This window comes from Arachis ipaensis, chromosome B1 (assembly GCF_059453495.1).
Source record: "Arachis ipaensis isolate K30076 ecotype BB chromosome B1, ASM5945349v1, whole genome shotgun sequence".
Classification (NCBI taxonomy): Eukaryota; Viridiplantae; Streptophyta; class Magnoliopsida; order Fabales; family Fabaceae; genus Arachis; species Arachis ipaensis.
In genome coordinates, this window is record NC_142436.1 from 124,082,220 (window position 1) to 124,108,537 (window position 26,318).

Below are 26,318 nucleotides of genomic sequence, written 5' to 3' on the forward strand. Positions count from 1 at the left end.
TGATACCATGAAGGTATAAGTGCCTTAGGCACACAGAAGATAAGAACAGAATTGAGCTTAGTAGAGAAGCATGATGAAAATGGAGAGAAGGGATGAGAATGAGATTTGAGAAAAGAATGGAGAGTTCTGTTATTGAGCAGAGTGAAAGTGAATAAGAAAAGTGTGAATTACAAGTAGACTTTAGCTATTTATAGCTGAGAGATAATACAGCTGAATTGATAACTAACTGAAACTTCTGGAAGCTAGTAACTAACTAACTGAAACTTGCAGCTGAAACTTGTAACTGATTCTAACTGAATTGACTTTACAGCAATGCACATGCTTCTCAACTGACTTGATCACAATGCTTAATACAGTCATCAGTATTGAAATTGGTATTTTGTGCAACCTTGTCGTCGTTCAAAAAGCTTGATGATTTTAGATACCTCTTTATTGCCAATGTTTTCTTTTTTCATGAGAGGCTAATTTTGGGTGAGGGGTGGTACTACATGTGTAGTAGAGAGGGAGGAATGAATGAGTTTGGGGCGAAAAGTGTAAGAGAAGATTTGAGTTTTGGATTTTACCCATGTCCAAAAAAATAATAATAAAAAAACAAAGATTTTGGTGTGAGAATAATAACAATCATAAAAAATTAAAAAAAAAATTACTTGTGATCATTAGGTGTGTCTTGTGAAATGTAAAGAGTTTTAGGGCATCCATCTATAGAAATAGGTGTGATTGAAAACTTTTGAGAAGAAGCAAAATATAAAATTTATAATATTAAAAAATTTATATTAAAATATTAATTTTAATTACAAAATATTATTATGCACTCCTCTATCATTTAATGAAAATATACAATAATAATGATGATTTTTAAATACCAATCAAATTCTTATTAACCAAAAATTTAACTAATTAATTTTTTTCAGAATATTTATTTTAATAAAAACATCATAAATGATAGATAGATATTAAAGAATAATCTATAACAATATATATAAATAGAATACAAAGAGAATGGTGTCTAATTTTTGTATTCCCATTTTAATCTTATTAATAAACAGTGATTGACGTAACTGCATTTTAAAAACTGGAATAAAATGTAATTATCATTAACTTTCCTTCGTTCATATTGCAATTACCTTTTTTTATTTTCCGCACAACTTTCACTAATGGTATTCTCTTCTTCGTTTCACTAAATACAGATAGTACTTTCTTTTATCTTTCAGGTAGTTCTATTAGCCTCATATTTACAAAGTATAATTATCAAAGTCAGATCTCTTACTGTAATTAATACATAGGTATTAATTGTGTCAACATTTACATAATTTTTATCTGTCTTCTTCTATCTCTTAGATTATGTAAATTTTATTTTATTTTTGTTGTTTTTAACCATGGATATGAAACCTTCTCAATATTGGAAGAGAAAGTCTATGCCTGTTATGTTATTCAAGGTGGTCATAAAATTTTAAAGTATATTCAGTTTGAATGATATCAACAATTTGAGAAAATTGATTTAAACTTAAATAACTATTCTTAATGAAGAGCATTGGGTATGTATTTATTGAATTTTAAAAAAAAAACATGTACTCATATATCATATTTTATATTTGTGGTGGTGGAGAGCAGTAATACTTATATCATCATTTCAAAGTTAATTTTATATTTATGTCAATTCATAAACTATTTTACAAAAATTATGTTTAAGTAAATTTTTTATTTTATATATATTTTGGAATTTAAGATTTTATATTTTTATTTTTATTCAAGAATTACTTTTTGTATTTTATTTTAATTCTGTTAGTCTAAAAGTATTAATATTAATTTTAATTTTTTTAAATTTTAGAATAAATAAAAAGATGTAATTTTTTTTATAAATTAGATGATTCAAAAACTACTCATTATAAAAAAAGTTAAGTTTAATTCTTGACATGTTAAATAAAAGATAGTTTAATTACATAAAAAAATTATAAAAAAATTAAGACAAAAATATAAGAACACATAACAGATAAAATTTTTTTTCTTCTTTCTACATCAAATTGATAAAATAAAAAAGAAGTTTTTTTTTTTTACATCAAATTGATAAAAAAAAGACAACTATTTTTTAGTTGAAAAGTTAGGAATGAATTAAAAAAATAGAAGAATGATTGAAAATATAAATTAAATAAGTAAACTAAAGAGAAGGAAATATAAGTGGAAGTTATGTATGACATCGAATGAAATTTGCAACTGCAGTAGATGAAGACAATGAAAGACATGGAGGCGATGCAATTGAGCATGTTGAAAAAAAACGAGGAGTATGATAGTAAGGGAAACACATAAAAGTGTGCATGAAGAACAAAATTGGTAGATTATTCAAAAAAAATTTTTAATAGAATAATTAGAGTGAAATCAAACTACTAGTGAAAGTACCAGGGCGATTTAAACAAAAGGATATAAACTAAAACTAACATAGAATTAAACAAAACATAAAGATGGTGAAGAATATAAAGACATTAATAAAATAAAGGATATAAACTAAAATTAACATAGAGTTAAACAAAACATGAAAATGGTAAAAAATGTGAAGACATTGATGTTTACTTAGTCTATTTTCTGATTTATTGATAATTTGTAGATACTCTGTATTTTTTTGGTTGGGAGATGTGTTATCATGGTTATAGGAGTAATAAAACTTTTTTTTATTTTAGTGTGAAGTTATTAGATTTTTCAAAATAAATTTTATGACTATTTTGTCCTTATAATTTGCTTTATGAAATGGTTTGTTAGAGAGTAAATATAGTCCAAAAAAATTGAAAACTAAAGTCGTGGTCAACTCTTTGTATTGGCTTTATAGATTTTCACCTTTTGTTATATAGTACAAAAATTATATATAATATAATAAATGGTACATGTTCTCTTATATAAGAACATGAAACTTAATATTACCCTTTTATGGAATTTTTTCTGCCTTACTAAAAGAACTAATATCATTTAGACTTAATGTTTATTTTTGTACTTAGTAAAAAAACTAATATCATTTAACTTTAATTTTTAACTTTCAATATACATGAAAAGTTGTAACTTTTTATACATTAGATAATTTTAAAGATACTTATTATATATAGGAAGTTAAAAATATTCTAAACTTAGTAAACTATTTAATAACAAAATTAAATTTGTTCAAAATCGTAAGAGAGTTAGAAAGAGAGAGAGAGAAAGTTGAAATTTTTTAACTAATTACAAAGAATTACCATCATCAAAGCTATTAAATTTGAGTATATCAAGTGAGGTTTAAGAAGCAAACCAGAATGATAAATCTAAAAGTTTTCTGTCTCTCTTTATATAGCGTTTCACTTTAACTAACTATTTTTTATAAATAGTATTCAAATGACGAACAAAATAATAAGAAGATTCGTATTAGATTATGAAAATTAATCTCATCCTTGTGATGGAATTATTTCAAAACATGTAAAATGAAATAATAAAGTATAGTTTAATTGATGTGCACAATAAAATAAATATGAAACTTATAAAATAACAGTCAAATGTGGATAGCAATGGTTGTCTTCTGTTCTAATGTACTCTATTAAACTGCAACTTGAATTCATAATTATTAGTTAAAAAATTTACAATTATGTACTATTTTTTATTATTTTGGTTGAAAGTAATATATTTTGATATTATTTTTTAGGATTACTGACATCAAATTTTGATAATTTCGAAAAATTTTAAATGTTTTATGTCTTAATTCTTTTAGCAAATCTACAACAACTCATAAAAGTTAACACAATAGATAGTTATAAATCAATGTGATAGACAAGAGTAAAAGTTACGATGATGATACTTGGTAATAATTAATAACAATTGGATGAAGAGAATGTGGAGGGAAAAGACAAAAATGAGAAAGGAGAAAGGTAATATAATAGTGGTGATGAGACAACGACATATATATGTATAGAGAACAATATATAGTAAGAGAAAGAATAGTGTTTAATATAGTGAGACGATATAATACAAATATAAATTAATAATTTTGAAAAAAATAATGCAATTAAAGATAGTTTACAAAATTAAATATAAAATTAAAAAAAATATTTTTAATCAATTAAAATTATGCATGAAGACAAAGAGTGTTTTGAATATAAATTTTTACTTCTGTTTTAAATTAAATACTATTAAAAATAAATAAATAAACTTAATAACGTTTTTAAATAGTTAATTGTAAATAATATTTCTAAATTTTTATTTTTATTTTGTTACACATAATAAGAATATAATAAATTTGTTTAATATTTTATTTAATTTAAATTTATAAATTTTATACATTTTAAAAGTTAAATAACTTATAAAATTTTTATTTTTGTGTTTAAATTTTTTTATTCTTAATGTTTAGATTATTTTATTAAATTTATAATTTTAAAAATAAAATTATAAAAATTAATCTCTTCACAATAATAGAAAAACGGCTGAACAAGCATGGCGCTGAGCCGTTGGTAACAATAATGGACCAACACAAGTTGAAAAAATAAAATAATATAAATAATTAATAATATACAAATGGTAGAATTACAAAACTTTAAAATTAGTTTTTATCATTTAATTTATATTTTTTGTTTTTATTTAATTTATTTATTTCAAATTTTTTAATTCAAAACCATCATAGTAAGCATGCTCTTCTATTTTATCATCATTGTTATTATTTTCATGATTTCAGTTGGTCCAAGAACGTGGATTTCAATCTCTTCTTTTTTTTTTTTTTTGTTATAATGAATTCCAATCTTAAATTTGTGACACAAAAAAAAAAAAACTGATCAATCCACCAAAAAGATTCAACAAATTAACTAAAATAATAACAATGTCATTAACTTAAAAAAATTAATGTCATTAACTTTATCTAATTCCACAGAAGAGAGATATGACATAATACAAGGTCCTGCACCTGCAGTACTTCAGAAACTGTCTCTTCTTCTCAGGAAATAAAGGACACGCGTGAGGCGTGACTTAATTGTGCCACGTAATTTCATCAGCTGATGAAGAATATGTTCTTCATCACCATAGAGTGAGAGATTAAAGATCATGGATCTTTTTTTGGTTTAAAAAAAGCCTAATAAATAACTCATAGCTACCTTGCATTGTAGCTCAATTTCAGTATGCGCTGCACTGTTTGTTTGCAGTGAAAAGATGCTTTAGCTGATTTTCGGCGAGGAAAGAAGCTTCTCCCTCTCTTCGTGGCTTAAAAGCCATTTTCTTTCATTTATTTATTTCTCCCTCTGCTTCGTTTTTCTTTCTTTCACACGATGAAAGAAGCTTCTCTCTCCCTTCGTGGTAAAGAGAAAGAACCTTCTGCCCTTCTCCCTTTCGTCAAATCAGCTTTTCAACAGTGCTTATATATCCTAGAGATGATAGGGTTTTTAAATTGTTATAGTTAAGAGCAAATGGGGAATCTTCTGTGTTGTGTGGTAGTTGAAGAATCAACGGTAGCTATAAAAGAAAGATTTGGAAAGTTTGAAGAAGTTCTCGAGCCAGGGTTGCATTGCATACCATGGGTGACCGGAGACCGGCTTGCCGGCCATCTCTCTCTCCGCCTGCAGCAGTTGGATGTTCGCTGTGAGACTAAGACAAAGGTTTTGCTCTTGTTTCATACTTTGGTTGTAACTAAATTATATTACAAAATTAATAAGGTCATACTTTTAACATCTTTACAATATTTTTTATTTTTATTTTAAATCCTTAATGAGCACTCTATATTAGATAGTCAAACTCTCTCCCAGGATAATTTTGTAGTTAATAAAAGTGTTTTTGTTAAATTATGCATAATAACATGTTGTTCTGTATAATTTTCTATTGAATTACACTTGATTGGTTTTGGCCTTTTTGTTTTGTTTTTGGCTTACAGGATAACGTCTTTGTCAATGTTGTTGCTTCTATTCAATATCGAGCCCTGGCAGACAAAGCCAGTGATGCTTTTTACAAACTTAGCAATACCAAGAGCCAAATTCAAGCCTATGTTTTTGATGGTATAAATAATAACACTATTATACACTAAGAAGCACATTGTGGTTAAGAAGATAAACTATAATCTATTGTGATATTGTGACATTGCTATTTTGATTGCAGTGATTAGGGCGAGTGTTCCAAAACTCAACTTAGATGATACTTTTGAGCAGAAAAATGATATTGCCAGAGCTGTGGAACAAGAACTTGAGAAGGTTTTGTAATTTTATTTAATTAGTATTTTACTGATATTGTAAAGTATGGACTGATGCAAATATGAATCTGATGATTTCATGGCTATAACAGGCTATGTCAGCTTATGGTTATGAAATTGTTCAAACATTGATTGTTGATATAGAGCCAGATGAGCATGTGAAGAGAGCTATGAACGAAATCAATGCTGGTATACCTTTCTGTTTTTCAATTCTTATTTTATTTTATTTAAGATAATGAGTTTTCTTACAGCATGCTTTTTTGTCATATAAAGTTTCTCTCTATGCCTAATACTATATGCTTGTTTATTCTGTCTTTGATCAGCTGCAAGATTGAGGGTGGCCGCGACTGAGAAAGCTGAGGCAGAGAAGATCTTGCAAATTAAGCGAGCCGAGGGCGAGGCAGAGTCTAAATACCTCTCCGGGCTGGGTATTGCGCGCCAACGCCAAGCCATTGTGGATGGTTTGAGAGACAGTGTTCTTGGATTCTCAGTTAATGTACCGGGGACAACTGCGAAAGATGTCATGGATATGGTCCTTGTCACCCAATATTTTGATACGATGAGAGAAATTGGTGCTGCCTCCAAGTCCTCTGCTGTGTTCATTCCACACGGACCTGGTGCGGTTCGTGATGTAGCTACACAGATTCGCGATGGACTTCTTCAGGCTTCTCATCATCAGACACATGAGTAGTTTGCATGGGAATATGGTGATGCAATATATATACCTATGATTTTCTTTTATGTGCAGTGTGCAATGTGATATAGTTTCATACTCAGTAACAACTAACAAGGTTCTGATTGGTGTTCAACCAGAATGTAACTAAATATATATAAAATGATGATATAAGGAATGATGCACTATCTAGTATCCATAAAATTAGGCTAATTGTTGAATTTAGTAGTATGCTACTTCACAATCAATTTTCTTTTGCACAAATGAAAAATGCTTCTGGTGGCCAATGCCTCTATTTAAATTACAGCTTTATCTAGCAAGTTATGTTACAATATTTTTTATTGCAACATGCATCTCAGTGTTCAATCTTTCATGAAGAAATATGAACCTGCCTCCCCCCTTTACAAGTAGTAGAATTATCAATTATCCAAAACCAAATAATAGAGAACAAACATGGAAGCTACTACAATTCTACCAATTCATCTAATTTTGACATATGAGAAAAGAAAGTGAACTCGTCTTCCTTAACAAGGAACAACCTCTCAATTGAATCCGAACTCATGTCCCTGGAAAATTATTAAGGTGTTAGAGCCAGAGAGACTCCAATTTTAGGAGCCTTATCATTTATGGATGTAAAATCCATTTCCCCAGCCATAGTTACAAAAAATCTCTGCAAGAAACCTTGTTGAATGAGCGCGCCAACCTTGCCAGTACTATCCAGCCGAGCTTTCACCAATGTGTCCGGTAAGAAAGCATGTTGAGCACCAATGGTAACACCAGTCTCGCTTTCCGAAAAGCTATGCCTCAGCTCTGCTGCAATAGCTGTCTTGGTCAGAGGATTCACTTCATGATAACATGAGGCTTTCACCTTGTCAAATTTGTCATTTCTGCATAACACAAATCTTCAGTTTGGCACAATAATTTGACACAATCTTCATTAGGCTTGTGAAGAAAGAAATAGAAGAATACTGAGGAGTAACGCTAGATAACCAACTTTTTAAAAATTATTTTGTTTATCTTAAATTCTAGACCCTGAATCATAAGTTGGTTTACTATGCTTTCTCTTTAGTAAAATCGCAACTGCAACCGCAATTTAAAACCATAGTTGGAATTGTAGGATAGCTTACAAGGTTAGGGAAGCAATAAGGAAGGCAGTGTTGAAGTTTAAGCCTGCATTAAATTTGTTGATTGTTCTTGATGCTATGTCGAAAGCGACATTGGCTCCAAGGGAGACAGTGCTTGTTCCTACAAGGCCTGAGATGTTTACAGCAGGGTCATATCCTCCATTTGAGTTTCCTACTAATCCAATACATCCAGTAACTCCACTGAAGTTGTTCAAGTATTGTAGTTCCACCTAAGAATCCATATAGTAAGATGCAATAAAATCAAAGAAAATAAAGATGATACTGATTAGTACATGGACAAATCAAAGGTAGTTTTTTCTTTTTACCTTTCCAGAATCAGGTATGGTACAGTTGAAAAGGCTCCTGAATCCAGGTACAATTTCTTCTACTGCATCAGATAAAATTATATGAATTGGTTTCCTCAGTGCAACTTAGTTAGATCCTAATAAATGAACAAATATTGATTAATTATTTACATTACCTTGACAAGAGAGGTCTACATTCCAGTCCATAAACTGGTAGTGAAAGTGAATTGGTGATTGATGAGCATAGTCCTTTTGAAGAACACCTACCACAAAAGTAAACAAAATATGAGTCACATTACTGCACCATATCAGGATTCATAAGATATTTCTTTTACAAAAAAAATATATATATACGATTTGACAAAACCTCTGGCCTTCTTCCCAATATCAAAATATATCCCCGGACACTTGCTCATTTTGCTAAAATTCTTTTGTTTTTATTTTTTTCTTTTTTCTCTTTTTCTTTTCTTCGGTGTGCGTGAGTGAGAGAGTGTTTCTTCACCTCTATGATTTATTGACCCAAGTATTTATTAGGATCAAATATTGTGGCAAAGGGAAGTTTCCTCTTGTACAAAAAAAAATAGACCCACCTGTGTTTAAATTCCTGTATAAAACGAAATTTCCATGAACCAATAGTGACTAATATTTCGTACAAAAAAAGACAATAACAAAATAGAGAGAGTAAGACTTAACCTTAGGTTATAGACAAACACTGATACTTCTGAACTCTGCCTCTTGTACATTTTCTATTGTCCTTAAATAGGGTTGTTATTTATGTTTCATACAACAAAAGAAATGGAAAATTTAACGGCTAACCATTATATTATTCAATGATTATTACTTTAAGGTTAAGCTGACTATATGGTTATTACTTTTTTTAGATATAATATTATATTATTTGGAAACAATTTGTCGTTGTTTAACTACTACTATGCTAAAATATTACTAAAATAATTAATTAGTTCTAATGAGCTTTATGATTGTTATGAATGGGACAAATCCTTAGGCATTACTCTGATTTTCTCTACCGTTGCGCTTGTTCTTAATCAGGGTACACAATAGCTCTCGTGTTAATGATTGAGTAACCTCGAAGTCATGGTTACTATGGTGTGAAGTTTGAACAATGCACTGCCACTGAAACGATATCACAAGAGAATGTCGCAATAACTTTCTCAAACAAAAATAAGTTCAATGCTTTGTCAATTCTTTTATGTGTGAGACACTGAGACCTAGATTACTGACACATTTAGTTTAGGATTTATGATAACTCTACCACTTTCTGATTTGGCATAGGTAATATATCCTGTTAATCTGTTATAATTAAAATCAATAATGAAGATATCATAATCAAGCTTGTAGTAATAAGTTCAAAAATTCTATTTAAATTTTCAAACAGTATTTAAATATTTTGTTTGTATTTTTTTTTTTTTTTTTGATATACAAAGGAGCCAAAGGCCCAAATATTTTGTTACTTTGACCCAAAGTAAATTATGGTCACTCAGATGAAAATAATCAAAGACAATGAATGACTAGCCAATTATCAATACTGGGCAATAAAGGTTACTGTTTGGTGAAGCCCAAATTTGCCGAAGGGTTTTGCAATAAAGTTCCAATATAAGACCTAAAATGGTCCAATCCATGAAAAGAAAGAAAAAAACAAGCCTAAAAAGACGTCGTAAATTTCCTGGAAGTACCATACTACTGCAGCTTAATTTATTTTTTTACCAGTGCATGTGATGCATAAGTAGTTTAAGTAGACACATAAAATATACACTTAACATTTACTCAAATGTTGAGTAAATGTTAAGGACATATCACCAGGATCTTAGGGCTAGGGGTGTCCAACTTGTAATTGTCTTGTATGGGAGACAAAGATTTGCAACCTACTAAAATACTACTGCTAGCAATAAACAAATCTTGGAGCATGGCATCACTCTTGGTTCCTTGGACATCCACAACAGTCAATGCCCCTTTTCAAGCAAAAAAAAATAAAATACTAGTTTCCGCTGTCCACGCCTAGCCATAACCCAAGTTCGTGGTTCATAATCCTTATTTATTAACCTTTTTTAAATTATCAAATCAACGTCTTTTATTATCAATTTCATGGTTGATAATCCTAATATTGCCACACTTCCCCATATGTTTTATGTCATACAATATTACGGTATGAATTGGATTGCATTGCTCATTGCAATCCACACAAAAAATCATTGAGAAAATCTTGACAGCAAATACTCATGACTGGTTTCCACACTAGAGAGTAGAGAGAGTGGCACATACACAGTGTGCAGAGGCAGGGTACGTCTTTTTAGAAATTTGTGGCCCAAATTAAAAGCACGGCCACTATTGACTATACTCTCTCTAGGAACTTAATTAATTAATTTTTGTTTGAGGTTTATTATTAGAGTCATTGTAGTATCTCTATATTATAGTAGTTACAATAATTATAAAAATATTATTAAAATTAAAATAATATTTTTTATTATTTAATAATACTTCTAATATTATTAAAATATAAAAAAATATTTTTAATTTTAATAATACTTCGTAGTCACTCCATCCTCTGTAAACACGGACATACTTATGCCTCAAAAGCTGATGAATGCTGAGCCTTGGTTTGAATTTTAGGTTTACAATTTGCAGGTGTCATGTGGCTGTCTAAGCCTACGCTACGCTATGCAGTCATTCCCTTTACTTTTCCATTTGGATGTATTCGGATCAAGCCATACTATGCACTCCAAAGATTTCTACCTTTTTATTTCAACCCTAACAATTTAAAGTCAGAATTTGACAACATAGAAGCAAAGCCATGAAAAATCAATAACAATGATGTGTAAATTAAAATCACTAAGTAGCTAATTGAAATTACACATGTAACAATTTACTTTTAATTGAAGTTACATAACATGTGCCCTCATTAGAGTCTCCCCACCACTAATTAAGGCATGCAGCCAAAAAATTTCCGCACACTCTGCTCCCTCTTTTGTGCCTTTCTCTTATTTCGAGCATTGAATAGTACTACCATAGTTACTCCTACTCCTAGTACAAGTATTAAATCAATTTCATTACAGCAAAAAATAAATGATGACAGCCAGTAACTTTCCACTTCTTTTATCACTCCTCTTTGTTGAGCTTCACAACTTTTTCAACTCTAAAATAATAAAAAACAAATTTGTCACCCATCAATTCATCCCTATTCCAATATATATTAAATAAATGTTCGTCTCTAACAAAAAATGGTCACTTAATATAGAGAAATTAAAAAAATAATGAAAAACTATAATAAAACAGAAAAAGAAAAATTCTAGTCTGTTGAATTTGGATCATCTACATCAAGCGATCAGACAAGCTGGGAAGTCGCCGGAAAAAGTTCAAACTCGCCGGCGGCATGGGATCCCTGAACATTGGGTGTCTCAAAAAGTAAAAACCCAACGCCACCGCAACCATCTTGGGCGGCACCGTATACAGTATTATAGTAATAACAAGGCACACCCCAATGAACAGCTTTGTAGCCCGTGGGTCCCTCCAACTCACAAGGGCCTGAACCCTCTCCCCTTGGGTAGCAAAATCGCCCAAAACCGTTTGGACCCGGGCCGCAAGCATCCTCAACCGATCATAGCGAACCCGAATCACCTCTGCGGGCTTCGAACTCGGCATAGTATCAAATTCCTCGTCAAGCTCATCAGGGTCAACCGCTTCCGACTGGCTCAACCGGGTATCCATCCCGGCTGGTATCTTTGGTCTGAAGCGGTAATACCAAATTCCAATAAGAACCACGTATAAGAACCCGGTTGGGACAACCAAATCAGGGTACCAAACAAGAACCAAATACAAAACGTGAAGCAGAACCGTTGTTATTGGGTTCCTCCACCTTCTTATGTCATCTAACCATTTTGCAAGCCCAACGGCCCAAGCCAAAACCGCAACGATTCTGAACCAATTGGCCTTACTCTTCCTCATGCTCCATGCGTGCGAGTCTGCGTCAAGCATGTAACGTACTACCTCGTGCCCCAGCGGCGGCTCCGACCGCGCCAGCCACTGCGCTACCATCTTCGTTGCCGCACCTCGGAGGGCCTCCTGCTGCGCCACGCCAAGGGGGCGGAGGTAGTGCATTCTGGGGAGAAGAGGCTGCCCATAGACGGCACACGTGTCGGGCAACAATGATGGGCAGGCGAACCGGACGGCTAACTCGATTTCACCCATTTTCTTGAGCCCGCTTCGTGTGAGGACTAATAGTGGGTATGAGTTTGTGTAGATCCTGTTGCTCTCCAGCGTAGATACTCGTATGCGTACCTTCCCTATGCGGCAGTCTGGTTTGTCCTCCGCCACGTCAGCGAACATGCGCCAGTTGTCAAAGACTCCAATGGTTAGAACGGTACAGGGGTCGTAGACCTGCCACGTGTACTGTTCATTCCAACGTGGATCCAACGAGTCCGTTACGGTGCGGGTTCGGACCCACTTCTTGCCGTACTTGGCTACACAGTAAGCATCGGTCGAGCCCTTCCCTGGGCCCTTTGTTTTCATCGGAAGGAGGCCGCGGGCGCCGAGGATTCCCAGCTCCAAGATTCCGATCGGTGGTTTCCAGAGCTGCTTCGCAGTGGGGCGGAAATCGCTGCACACGTGAGCGGCCTCGTCGAGCACGTGATAACCACCTTCTAGGCAGAGACGGAGGTGAACTCGCCCGCAGTAGGATCCACCACCTCCACCTCCTTCTAAGGGGAACCATTTGGCAGGCACGTGGCGCTCGTCGATTCGCTGCTCGATTGATGTCAATGGAATCACGACGTGGCCTAAGAGTGCAGGTTCCTTGCTCGTCCGGTCTTCAACAAGGAGAATCATGGAATCTTCTAGAGGCTCACCGGCGACGAAGAGAAGATCCTCGTTCCAGTGGAACGACAGGCTATGGTGGTTCATGCTCCCTCGCCTTGTTCTACCTGACTGAAACCCTAACTGCACCTTCACTCTAACTTCTGGAGCCGTTAATGGTGGCAGATTTGGAGCAATGCTTAGGTCTTGAGCTTCGATTACAGTCACGCGCAGGTACCAAAGCTTTGGCGATTGGTATACCTTTGAGCGCGTGTGAGCCACGTATGGCGCATCTGAGATCCAAGCTTCAGCGAACGCATCGTCGGATTGAGTTCCAATCCAAACAGAAAGCTGAATGTCGCCGGAAACTCTTCCCGGAATCTGATCGGCGGCAACACCGTCTAGACGGTACCACTGCGGAGCAAGTGGGCTATCGGGAGGGTCACGAACTGGCACATCGGAGAGATCAAAGCAAACGCCGCCGAGGAAATTCTCCGACGGTGAGTCCCAAACTGAGATCTCCAATGTGGCGGTGTTAGCATCAGTTTTGTTGCAGCTCAAGGCAAAGACCTGATTCCACTCGGGCGAGTCGTTGGGTTCGTTGGGACGGTAACTCGCTGGTTTCGACTTCACATAGTGACTTGACGTTCGAACCTTAACGTACGGACCCTCGCTTGGTGCTAACCCTCGAGCTTTCACGATTCTGACGTACAAGTACTGCATTGGTTCCACCAGATCGTAAGGGTGAACACGTTCAGACTCAACACCGCCGTGTTGCTTCGTCGGAATAACCTTCGGAGAGTAATCGCCGGCGCCGTTTGGTTTCTTTAGAATTCTCATTCTCTCCCCTTTCACCGCCTGCATCCTCCTTACCTCCGCCGCTGCCGGGCCTACGGGAGGAGGATACTGCATCATCTCCGGCGGACCACCAGCACCAGCACCACCACCGCCAATCTCCGTCCCCGGTGGCAGATCGTGATGAACGTGAACAACTGGCGGCGGAGACTCCACCACCACCACACGCGGCGAGTGAGGCTGTGGTTCAGGAAAAGGCATACAATGTGGATGCATCTGCGGCGGTTCCATTGTTCCTGGACCTTCAAAAACCCTCCCTTCCTCCACAATCGTAACCCCATGGGGTCGCCCCCTCTCTTGCTCCTGCTCCGGCGGCGGTCCACCCTCTTCCGGCGGCGGAACCTGGGGCGGCCTATCATCCTCAGGCAACAACTCGTCATAGTAATAAATCTTGAGTCCGATTTCACCTCTTACCCAACTGAACACACTCTTCTTCTCCAAAGTGAAGTAAACAAGGCCTTCCTCCCCTCTCCTCGCGAACTGTGTTCCGTACAGCTTCACCCTTCCAAGGAAATGGTTCTTCTTCCCACTAGCGTTACCAAACTTTCTGTCGTTGTAGACCTCAACTTCGAGCTCTTCGAACTCCATGTTCTCCGGGTCGGAGACTATGAACTCCATGGGCTCGTTCCAAACCGGGTTCAGCTCCTTGAACCGGGTGGTGGTTCTTTTCCTCTGGCCGTCGAAGTCCGCAACCACGTAAGGGCTCGAACTACCTTGTCCATCTTTCGGAAGAAGGTTGCGAGCGTCAACAACCTCCACCACTACCCTCCTCACGGTTCTCGCCGCCTGCTGTAGCTGCTGATGCTGCTGCTGCTGAAGGTTTAATGGCGTCGTCATGGTCTCATCTTGTTGGCCTTGGAATGATGTATTTCTCTCTCTCACACAGAGAAAGACACTGTGGCCGTTGATGGCGGTAAGTGGTACTATTGTTTTGATGATGGGGTGTTTGGGTTTGGGGAAATGAAAATTGAAAACAAACAAAGGTTTGTTTTTGGTGTTATGGTGTGCCTTTTTTAATTTTTTTTTATTATTTTCTTTTTTTATTCTTGTTTTTAATATTTGGAATTTGGAATTTCGATTTTGGAGATGGTTGTGATGACAGTGGGCAGATTAAGATTCCATGCTCTCTCGCGAAGGTTTTTCTTTCCAACTTTTTTTCGTTCCTTCTTCTTTCTCTCTTCCTCCACTACATGTTCGTTATCCACCTCAGCTTTACTTCTTCTTAATGATTTTTTTTGAGAATATATGTTCTAGATTTGTTTATTGATATTTGTTTATCTTATTTTATTCCCTGACTTGTGAGAATGACCCAAGCACCTCCTTTTTTTCTATTCTTAATTCTTTGATCTCTCTTTTGCTGTTGCAACAAAATACCAATTGTGAAAAGTCTTTATTCTAAATTTCTATATCTAGGTTTAAGAGACATAAAACTGCTAAATCCACATGTGTACTTGTGATAATGATAATAACATTTCGTTTTACTTACATAAGTTGAATGATTAAACTTTCATACTATAGAATTGAATGTTGGATTTTTTTTTTCACTAAATATCTTCTATTGTTGCTGTATGCCAATATAATTTTTTCACACATAATTTTTTGTCTTAGCTTTCCCTTCAATGAGAAGTAGGTGATGCCTACTAGAGAAAAACTTTACTTTTGCTCTCTTTATCACCCTTTGAATCTCCTATTTGCAAAAATGCTATTAGCTTAGAAAATACAAAATAATGTTTTTAAGAGGAATCATAGATGTACAACAAGCCATATCCCCATGATTATTCAAAACATTTAAACTTTGTTTGAACATATTCATGTATATGAACATGGGCATGTAACCCTCCTTAGAAATAGGGCTACGTAGACAATAACCAAATCAATGGAAGCTAAAAGGGAAGGCACTTGATTCCGCGTCCCAACCGTGGGGCCTTCCCTTTTGTCAAAAAGCACCTACATTTTGAATAAAGTGCTAGGACAAAGCATCGTCTTTATCTCCCCTTTGGTTCCGTTATTCCTTCCCATGCATCGTTTGTCAACATCTAATAAGGTCTTAAGCACTGTCGTCTATCGCTTAAGCTAGTGTTCCTCCACCTCCCACAAGTTACCACTGCAACTTCCATATATCCCACTTGTGTTCAACAAGCTCTTGTGTTTTCAGCATTTCAAAATTGACCTATGATGTATTATAATAATATATAATGCTTGTCTTTCTTCTACTAATGTATAAGAGATTTGGAATGTTCGGGGAGTGATGCTATAACATTAATATATCTTAAGAAAGGCGGGAATATAAAGAAAATAGTTTATGGTATTAAGAGAGACCTAAACAGTTTAGGTTCTTCAAGCAAAGTGCCTCTCTTTTAACCTCGGGAAGGGATTTTTTTTTTTTTTTTTTAATTTTCTCATATTCTATGAACACTCACAAGTTAGAAGATAGGACTGATGGCCATGACTCACAACTTTATAGCACAGATTCCAAAGAAGCTTCCCAATCCCGCATCACTATACTGAGGTCTTTTGATCTTTTCAAATTGGTGGAGTAGTTGCAGAATCTGATCCTGCTATAAGATAAAAGTAAATTTTGATATATGGTGGTTTCCGATGTGGCATAATTTGGATCAGGGTACTGGATCAGGTCAATGAAGATTGATGAGCACTATATTTTAGAGAATCATATGCAAAGGAGGTGTTGGAGAAGGAACTAATGAGAAGAAAGTTTCCTAGGAAATAACCTTATTTTGATTGTATACTGCTTAAGATTGTCTTGATTAGATGCACTTATTTATGCTATCTTTTGATTCTCCTTGTTAAAATGAGTTTGGATTTTTTCGGGTGACTAAATTAGTTTGGATTTGGTGTAAAATAGTGTTTAGATTTGAGCCGCAAAGTTGAAATACTTGGCATTGATATATTGCTATAAATTGGTGTTTAGATTTGAGCAGCAGCAATTTTGTGTTTCTTTCATCCATAAGTTAATGCCGGATAACTTGATACTGAATCAATGAATGAAAAATTGTGATGGAGATACAGAGCATACAGAGATGTGGCTTTGAACCTGTCCCAATTAACGCCACCAAAGTTTCCCCCATACTCATTCTATCCTTCTGACTGATAATGGATCATGACATAACTCCTGTTTGTAGATATTAACGTTGGAAATAAAGAAGAATAAAGGGGACATTATATTATTATTGTTTAAGTACATGATAGTGATACTTCATTTTATATTTTGATATAATATACAAATTAAGATCCATGACCTGAAGTAGTGGGTATATACATTAAGATGGTGCAGAGGATTGAAACTTGCGAGATATTAAAATCCCCAAGGAAAATGCTATAACAGCAGTTATAACAATTCCTTTGTTTTTCCTGAAAACCTCAACTACACTTCTTACCATAGGCTCATGCTCCCACTTCCTTAACATTCCTTCAGAAAACTCCCCAATTTGTGCATTCTCGTTTCTTTTTACTTCCTTCTCCCTGTTACTGTCTTCTTGGGTGCGATCTCTCCCCACATTATCATCAACAATGGGTTCTTGGCGTTCATGTTGTTCTTCTCTTTCAGCATTGCCATTTGCAGCTTGCTCTTGCCTTTTGTTTTCTTCTGCTCTTTCAACGGTTCCGTTTGCTGCTTTCACAGCCTCACTTTCTTTGCTCACTTTGGGGACAGTCACGTAAAGGATTCCAGCATCGAATCTTCCGGCTACTTTATCAGTATCGGAATCCACCGGCACCGGAAAGGTCAAATGAAATCGGACTCGTTTCCGCTCATTTGGGTGCCTTTCTCCTTTAACAATTATACGACCATAGCTATCAATCTGAAGTTTCACCTCTTCCTTCTTGAATTCTGAAGGGACAAGATAAAAAGTTAAAAGCCAAAAATGGAAAATTGAGCACCAGTTCTTTCTACAAGAAGTCTCATGAATGTAACTAAATGATTCTTACGTGAACAAATGAAGCAAGAAAACAAAAAAAAGGATATAACCAAGCACTTAAATAAAATAGATTCACTTTCTCTTATATGGAGTTTGTTTATTCTTCTACATTCATATTCATATATGCATATTCTATTTCTTCAATGTTCAAATGCATTTGGGGGTGTTTGGTGCAGTACCTGGAAGATCCACCAAGAGATAATGTCCTGCAGAATCCTCTGTCCAACCAGAACTGGGCACGATCTCTTCAACAACAGGACCTCGTGATGAGCTTGTTCTTGCTCCTGCTCCAACTCTTGCGCTGCTCCTTGTGCTTGCCATTCGCAATTATCAAACTATAATATGATTATGACTCTTCTTTAAATTTCAAGAATTTGATGTTCAGGAGCAACAAGTTTAGTAATGGTAATTTGAGACAATTTGTTTGGAACTTGCAGAAGCTATATATTTGACAATTTATGTTATATGAGATAAATTGCTTGCTGTGGCTACCATTTGCGTAGTTTCTTTCCCTGTTGATCAAGTTCATTGGGCGCCTTAATTAGCTTGCTTTGCTTGCTTAACATTAATGTTATTCCAAACTTAAGCTTCAGGAACCTGTGAATTTAGATAGGCACACTATTTGTAGCGTTGTAGCATATCATGTGCAAAGGCACACTATTCCTTGCTTTGCTTATTTCCAGGCTATACCCTCTTTCGGCGGAGTTTAGTTCATACTTCATAACACGCTAACTCATTTTTAAACCTTATATATTATGGTTCATATAATCCTTCTGAATCTTGTAATACCCAAATATGTAGTATAGTTTTAGAGGTAAATACCAAATCGGTACTCAAAAGATTCCGACGCTGACAAAATGGTACCTGATCTTTGTTATTGACAAAATGATCTCCGAAAAATTTTAAAATTTGACAAAAGTGACCAACCTTCAATTAAGTTACCTAGAGTTAAGGTTTAAAGATGACGTGTCAGTTAACAATTTTCATAATTTAAAAATTTACTATTTTTAATTTTTATAATTTTAAAAATACCCCAATTTTAATTTTTTAAAAAACCCTAATCTCTTTTTTCTAAAACTCTCATCTCTTCTTCTCAATCATCATCATTTTAAAAAAAAATCCTAATATCTTTTCTTTTTTTTTTACTGAAGAGACCTTAAAGTAAGACAGCTAAAAAAGATACATCAAATATTTTAGGCAAGATGCTTATGAAAATTGGGAGTGGGGACAAGTTGACAGCGAAAATCTAATTTCTTTTGGGGTGGATCAAGAGATTGAAGGTGAGTTGAACCACACTATCAAAGCATCATTTTTCTTGGATGATAATGGTAATGAAAATGCAAACATTCTGAGTGAAGAATTTATGAGATTTTGTTAGTTTTGCTGCTACTATTTTTGCTAAAAATCTCTTACTATACATATGTGAAACTGTTTTGATTGACGAAGAAGAAGGTGAAGAAGCGTTAAAGTGTTGGGGCTGAGTTTGAGAGAGATGTCACTTTTTGGACGGCGTTCTCTTCAGCCTTGGAAGTGGCGAAGCCGCTGCTGCTGCTGCTGTCATTTCTATAACCAACATAGTAGCATCACAATCACTAGGTCAAGAAAAAAAAGAGAAATAAAAAAGGGGATTGAGTCTTGAGAAGAAGAGGTTAGGTCTCGGATAAGCATCTTTGGTTAAAAGAGAGAAAAGAAGGAGGAAGGAGGAGGACGGCTCTGTTGTAGTAAGTCAGAGTCGGAGGTTGGTCGGAGGAAGAAAGAGGAGAAAGGTAGAGGCGGTGATGAACGAAAATGAAGAGGAATTTATTGGGGAAGAAGAAGAAAATTGGAGGAGGATGCTGAGGAAGAGGAAGAGACGAGGGTTTCAGAAGAAAGGGAATTATGATTTTAAAAAATTGAAATTTGAGTGTTTTTTAAATTTTAAAAATTAAAAGTGATAAATTTTGTAATTATGAAAATTGTTAACTGACACGTCATCCTTAAACCTTAACTCCAGGTAACTAATTGAAGGTTGGTCACTTTTGTCAAATTTTAAAATCTTTCGGAGATTATTTTGTCAATAACAAAAATCAGGTACTATTTTATCGGCGTCAAAATTTTTCGGGTACCGATTTAGTATTTACCTCTATAGTTTTACCATATATCTGGTTAATATTTTTTTATATTTTTATGATTAAACTATTATTTTTACCCACTAATATTTTTAAAACAAAGACATTTATTTATGAGAAAATAAACTCATTTTATGCCCAGAAAAAATAGACTTTGATGTATCCAAATTCTAAAAAGTTATATAAAATTCTTAAACTAACTCTCTTAATATAACTTATCTTACATCTAATTGAATGTATTTTCTTTTGTAACAAATGGGAAATTTGAAACATACGAACAACATCCCATCAGACAATCAAATGAGCATTTTTGTAAGTTTTTAGTTTTTTTTAACACGGTTACGGGTAATAATATTGTTGCTTTCGTGCTAAATATCGTCTCAATTGGCAAAAAAAATTACGTAATAATTTTAGGATAAAGGACAGATAGGTCCCTGAGCTTTTAATTCGTGGACATTTAATTTCCTCAGGAATGGAAAATACGAAACGATCCCTAACCTCTCAAAACGCCGTACAGATTAGTCCTTCCGTTCAATCTACTTTGCAACACGTTATAGATTCATATTACCTGGCGCTTATGTTGTGTAGCAATGAGTACGTGTCTCCAGGATGGTGTGAAAGGGACTGATGTGGTCGATTGGAGAAAGTAATGGGACGTTGTAATCATTTGGTACTAAGATGACGTCGTTTCGGACGTTTTGCAATGGTTCGTATGAGATATGCCAATGCTACCCATATCAGTCACAAAAAATTACAGGAAGCCCTAGCACTAACTTTTTCCTCCAAAAAATACAACGCTTCGTCTCCGTGTTGTCGTCGTTGCTATTCCGTGAAGCAGTTCCGTTGAAGCTTTGTGGTTATACTGCGTTTGCCGTGGAGAGCGGTAAGTACATTATTCAAATTTGTTGTGCTTATGCCCGAATTTGTTATCAATGTCGTGGGATGGGACTGATAGGGACTGTAAGTGATTGCCGTAGGTGATTAGTTGTGGGGTTAGTCATTTGTCAGGTATTGTTTAGAGAGGTTCTGGAGATTTTGATAATAAGGGTTGGTTTTGTGTTGTGTTGTGGATTGAAAATTTTTCAGATGGTTGATGTATTTGGTGTTCCTGTGTTTCATCATGGGGGTAACTTTTCAAGAGCACCTACCGGTGAGTTAGTATATCTGCATAGTCAAGTTGAGAAGTTTCCTCCGATGGACTTGGATTTTGTCAATTTCGGAGATTTGGTCACGATGTTCAAAGGACTGGGATATCAATCGTATAAGGAGGCTTACTGGTATGATCCAAAAAGTAAAGATATGGAGTCAGGGTTGCATGTACTGAAGGGGGATGCAGGGATCAACCAAATGCGACAGGTGGTGTACGAAATTGTGATCTCCAGGCTCGAACAAATCCTGGTAATGGCTCCAAAGCTTGGTGCTCTGATCTTAATTCATAATTGTCACAACTTCGATACAACTAACCAGCAAGTGCACTGGGTCGTCCAAGTAATACCTTACGTGAGTAAGGGTCGAATCCCACGGAGATTGTTGGTATGAAGCAAGCTATGGTCACCTTGCAAATCTCAGTCAGGCGGATTTAAACATGATATTTTATTAGATTCAAATAAACAATAAAAGGGATAGAGATACTTATGTAAATCATTGGTAGGAATTTCAGATAAGCGAATGGAGATACTTTTCGTTCCTCTGAACCTCTGCTTTCCTGCTATCTTCATCCAATCAGTCTCATTCCTTTCCATGGCTGGCTTTATGTGATACATCACCACTGTCAATGGCTACTTTCGGTCATCTCACGGGAAAATGATCCAATGCCCTGTCACGGCACGGCTAATCGTCTGGAGGCATCACCCTTGTCAATGGCTTCATCTTATCCTCTCAGTGAATAATATGCTCACGCACCCTGTCACGGCACGGCTATTCATCTGTCGGTTCTCGATCATGCTGGAATAGGATTCACCCTCCTTTTGCGTCTGTCACTAACGCCCAGCACTCGCGAGTTTGAAGCTCGTCACAGTCATTCAATCATTGAATCCTACTCGGAATACCACAGACAAGGTTTAGACTTTCCGGATTCTCTTGAATGCCGCCATCGTTCTAGCTTACGCCACGAAGATTCTGGTTAGGAGATCTAAGAGATACTCATTCTAGCTTAATTCATGTAGAACAGAAGTGTTTGTCAGGCACGCGTTCATAAGGGAGAAGGATGATGAGCGTCACACATAATCATCACCTTCATCATGTTCTTGGGTGCGAATGGATATCTTAGAAGAGAAATAAGAAGAATTGAATAGAAAACAGTAGTACTTTGCATTAATCTTTAAGGAACAGCAGAGCTCCACACCTTAATCTATGGAGTGTAGAAACTCTACCGTTGAAAATACATAAGTGAAGGTCCAGGCATGGCCGAGATGGCCAGCCCCCTAAACGAGATCACAGGATCAAAATACGATCCAGGATGTCTAATACAATAGTAAAAGGTCCTATTTATAATAAACTAGCTACTAGGGTTTACATGAGTAAGTAATTGATGCATAAATCCACTTCCGGGGCCCACTTGGTGTGTGCTTGGGCTTGGGCTTGAGTGTTACACGTGCAGAGGCCATTTGTGGAGTTGAACGCCAGTTTCTGTGCCAGTTTGGGCGTTCAACTCTGGTTTTGGATCCTTTTCTGGCGCTGGACGCCAGATTTGGGCAGAAGGCTGGCGTTGAACGCCAGTTTACGTCGTCTATTCTTGGCCAAAGTATGGACTATTATATATTGCTGGAAAGCCCTGGATGTCTACTTTCCAACGCAATTGGAAGCGCGCCATTTCGAGTTCTGTAGCTCCATAAAATCCACTTTAAGTGTAGGGAGGTCAGAATCCAACAGCATCAGCAGTCCTTTTTCAACCTCTGAATCTGATTTCTGCTCAAGTCCCTCAATTTCAGCCAGAAAATACCTGAAATCACAGAAAAACACATAAACTCATAGTAAAGTCTAGAAATATGAATTTAACATAAAAACTAATGAAAACATCCCTAAAAGTAACTAGATTCTACTAAAAACATACTAAAAACAATGTCAAAAAGCGTATAAATTATCCGCTCATCACAACACCAAACTTAAATTGTTGCTTGTCCCCAAGCAACTGAAAATCAAATAGGATAAAAAGAAGAGAATATACTATAAATTCCAAACTATCAATGAAACATAGCTCCAATCATATGAGCGGGACTTATAGCTTTTTGCCTCTTGAATAGTTTTGGCATCTCACTTTATCCATTGAGGTTCAGAATGATTGGCATCTATAGGAACTCCAGATTTCGAATAGTGCTATTGACTCTCCTAGTTCAGTATGATGATTCTTGAACACAGCTTCTTTATGAGTCTTGGCCGTGGCCCTAAGCACTTTGTTTTCCAGTATTACCACCGGATACATAAATGCCACAGACACATAATTGGGTGAACCTTTTCAGATTGTGACTCAGCTTTGCTAAAGTCCCCAATTAGAGGTGTCCAGGGTTCTTAAGCACACTCTTTTTTTGCTTTGGACCTTGACTTTAACCGCTCAGTCTCAAGTTTTCACTTGACACCTACACGCCACAAGCACATGGTTAGGGACAGCTTGGTTTAGCCGCTTAGACCAGGATTTTATTCCTTTAGGCCCTCCTATCCACTGATGCTCAAAGCCTTGGGATCCTTTTTATTTGCCCTTGCCTTTTGGTTTTAAGGGTTATTGGCTTTTTCTGCTTGCTTTTTCTTTTTCTTTCTAAAAAAAATTTTTTTTTTCGCCCAAATTTTTTTTTTCTGCAAGCTTTGTTCTTTGCTGCTTTTTCTTGCTTCAAGAATCATTTTTATGATTTTTCAGATTATCAAATAACATGTCTCCTAGTCATTATTCTTTCAAGAGCCAACATATTTAACATTCTTAAACAACAACTTCAAAAGACATATGCACTGTTCAATCATACATTCAGAAAACAAGAAGCATTGTCACCACATCAATATAATTAGGCTAAGTTCAAGGATAAATTCGAAACTCATGTACTTCTTGTTCTTTTGAATTAAAACATGTTTCTTTTAAGAGAGGTGATGGATTCACAGGACATTCATATCTTTAAGACAAAGTTACTAACTACTAATGATCATGTAATGAAGACACAAACATAGATAAGCACATAGAAAACGAAAAACAGAAGAAGTAAGAGCAAGGAATGAATCCACCTTAGTGATGGTGGCGTTTCCTTCTTGAGGAACCAATGATGTCCTTGAGCTCTTCTATGTCTCTTCCTTGTCTTTGTTGCTCCTCCCTCATTGCTTTTTGATCTTCTCTTATTTCATGAAGCATGATGGAGTGCTCTTGATGTTCCACCCTTAGTTGTCCCATATTGGAACTCAATTCTTCTAGGGAGGTGTTGATGTGCTCCCAATAGTTTTGTGGAGGAAAGTGCATTTGAGGCATTTCCGGAATCTCATGGTGATGAGCTTCTTGCGCCTCTTGAGCTCCATGACTGGGCTCTCTTGCTTGCTCCATCTTTTTCTTAGTGATGGGCTTTTCCTCTTTAATGAGGATATCTCCCTCTATGTCAATCCCAGCTGAATTGCATAGGTGGCAAATGAGGTGAGGAAAGGCTAACCTTGCCATAGTGGAGGACTTATCAGCCACCTTGTAGAGTTCTTGAGGTATAATCTCATGAACTTCCACCTCTTCTCTAATCATGATGCTATGGATCATGATGGCCCGGTCTATAGTAACTTCAGACCGGTTGCTAGTGGGAATGATTGAGCATTGAATAAACTCCAACCATCCTCTAGCTATAAGCTTGAGGTCCAATCTTCTTAGTTGAACCGGCTTGCCTTTGGAGTCAATCTTCCATTGAGCTCCTTCTACACATATGTCCATAAGGACTTGGTCCAACCTTTGATCAAAGTTGACTCTCCTTGTGTAGGGGCGTGCGTTCTCTTCCATGTATGGCAAGTTGAACGCCAACCTCACATTTTCCGGACTAAAATCTAAGTATTTCCCCCGAACCATTGTAACATAGTTCTTTGGATCCGGGTTCTTACTTTGATCATGGTTCTTGGTGATCCATGCATTGGCATAGAACTCTTGAACCATTAGGATGCCGACTTGTTGGATGGGATTTGTTAGAACTTCCCAACCTCTTCTTTGAATTTCATGTCGGATCTCCGGATACTCATTTCTTTTGAGTTTAAAAGGGACCTCAGGGATCACCTTTTTCTTGGCCACAACATTATAGAAGTGGTCTTGATGGGCTTTGGAGATGAACCTTTCCATCTCCCATGACTCGGATGTGGAAGCTTTTATCTTCCCTTTCCCTCTTCTAGAGGATTCTCCGGTCTTAGATGCCATCAATGGTAATGGAAAAACAAAAAAGCTATGCTTTTACCACACCAAACTTAGAATATTGCTCGCCCTCGAGCAATAAACAAAAGAATAGATGATGGAGAAGAAGAAATGGAGGAGAGGGAGAGGGTGATGTGGTTCGGCCAAGGATAGTGTAGAGGGGTGTGTTGTGTGAATTTGATGAAGAATGGAGGGCTTTATATAGGGAAGGGAGGGGGGTTATGGCTCGGCCATATGGGTGGGTTTGGGTGGGAAATTGGTTTTGAATTTTGAAGGTAGGTGGAGTTTATGAGGTAGGTTTATTGGGAAGAGTGGGTGGATGTGAGTGGTGAAGAGTTGATGGGGAAGAGAGTTTGAGGTGATTGGTGAGGGGTTTTTAGGGAAGAGTGTTTTTGGGGTTGTGTGAAAGAGAGTGGTGAAAAGAAGTGAGTGGAGGTAGGTGGGGATCCTGTGGGGTCCACAGATCCTGAGTGGATCCTGTGGGGTCCACAGATCCTGAGGTGTTCAAGGATTTTACATCCCTGCACCATTAGGCATGTAAAAATGCCTTTGTACCCAACTCTGGGCGTTCAGCGCCAGGTTGGTGGCCATTTTGGGCGTTCAACGCCCATCTGTGTGCCATTTCTGGCGTTGAACGCCAGAACCATGCCTGTTCTGGCGTTCAGCGCCCAGAAGTTTCCCATTTTGGGCGTTCAGCGCCAGAACCATGCTCTGTTCTGGCGCTGAACGCCAGACAGATGCTCCTCCAGGGTGTGATTTTTCTTCTGCTGTTTTTGATTCTGTTTTCAATTTTTATATTTATTTTGTGACTCCACATGATCATGAACCTAAGAAAACACGAAAAAACAATAAAAATAATAATTAGATAAACATTGGGTTGCCTCCCAACAAGCGCTTCTTTAATGTCAATAGCTTGACAGTGGGCTCTCATGGAGCCTCACAGATGTGCAGAGCTTTGTTGAAACTCTCCAACACCAAACTTAGAGTTTG

The 26,318-nt window shown here is 36.3% G+C and overlaps 4 protein-coding genes across 4 annotated transcripts; 1 reads left to right on the plus strand and 3 right to left on the minus strand.

The window, feature by feature from the left end:
* Positions 1-4,921: 4,921 nt before the first annotated feature.
* Positions 4,922-7,132, plus strand: LOC107633521 (hypersensitive-induced reaction 1 protein). Its single transcript, XM_016337139.3, has 5 exons — positions 4,922-5,588; positions 5,861-5,981; positions 6,082-6,173; positions 6,265-6,361; positions 6,496-7,132. Exons 1-5 carry the CDS (start codon positions 5,400-5,402, stop codon positions 6,861-6,863), a joined length of 867 nt encoding a protein of 288 aa, XP_016192625.1. The 5' UTR covers positions 4,922-5,399; the 3' UTR covers positions 6,864-7,132.
* Positions 7,125-8,803, minus strand: LOC107633530 (mitochondrial outer membrane protein porin of 36 kDa). The gene is made up of 5 exons (XM_016337148.3): positions 8,642-8,803; positions 8,451-8,537; positions 8,296-8,357; positions 7,973-8,199; positions 7,125-7,732 (listed from the first exon to the last, which is right to left on the minus strand). The coding sequence occupies exons 1-5, from the start codon at positions 8,688-8,690 to the stop codon at positions 7,423-7,425; spliced, it is 735 nt and encodes a 244-aa protein (XP_016192634.1). The 5' UTR covers positions 8,691-8,803; the 3' UTR covers positions 7,125-7,422.
* Positions 8,804-11,445: 2,642 nt separating this feature from the next.
* QKY (C2 calcium/lipid-binding plant phosphoribosyltransferase family protein) lies at positions 11,446-15,746 on the minus strand. Its single transcript, XM_016337125.3, has one exon. The coding sequence runs from the start codon at positions 14,770-14,772 to the stop codon at positions 11,602-11,604; it is 3,171 nt and encodes a 1,056-aa protein (XP_016192611.1). The 5' UTR covers positions 14,773-15,746; the 3' UTR covers positions 11,446-11,601.
* A 1,349-nt stretch (positions 15,747-17,095) lies between these two features.
* Positions 17,096-18,451, minus strand: LOC107633513 (uncharacterized). Its single transcript, XM_016337132.3, has 2 exons — positions 18,050-18,451; positions 17,096-17,782 (listed from the first exon to the last, which is right to left on the minus strand). The coding sequence occupies exons 1-2, from the start codon at positions 18,189-18,191 to the stop codon at positions 17,214-17,216; spliced, it is 711 nt and encodes a 236-aa protein (XP_016192618.1). The 5' UTR covers positions 18,192-18,451; the 3' UTR covers positions 17,096-17,213.
* Between the last annotated feature and the right edge of the window lie 7,867 nt (positions 18,452-26,318).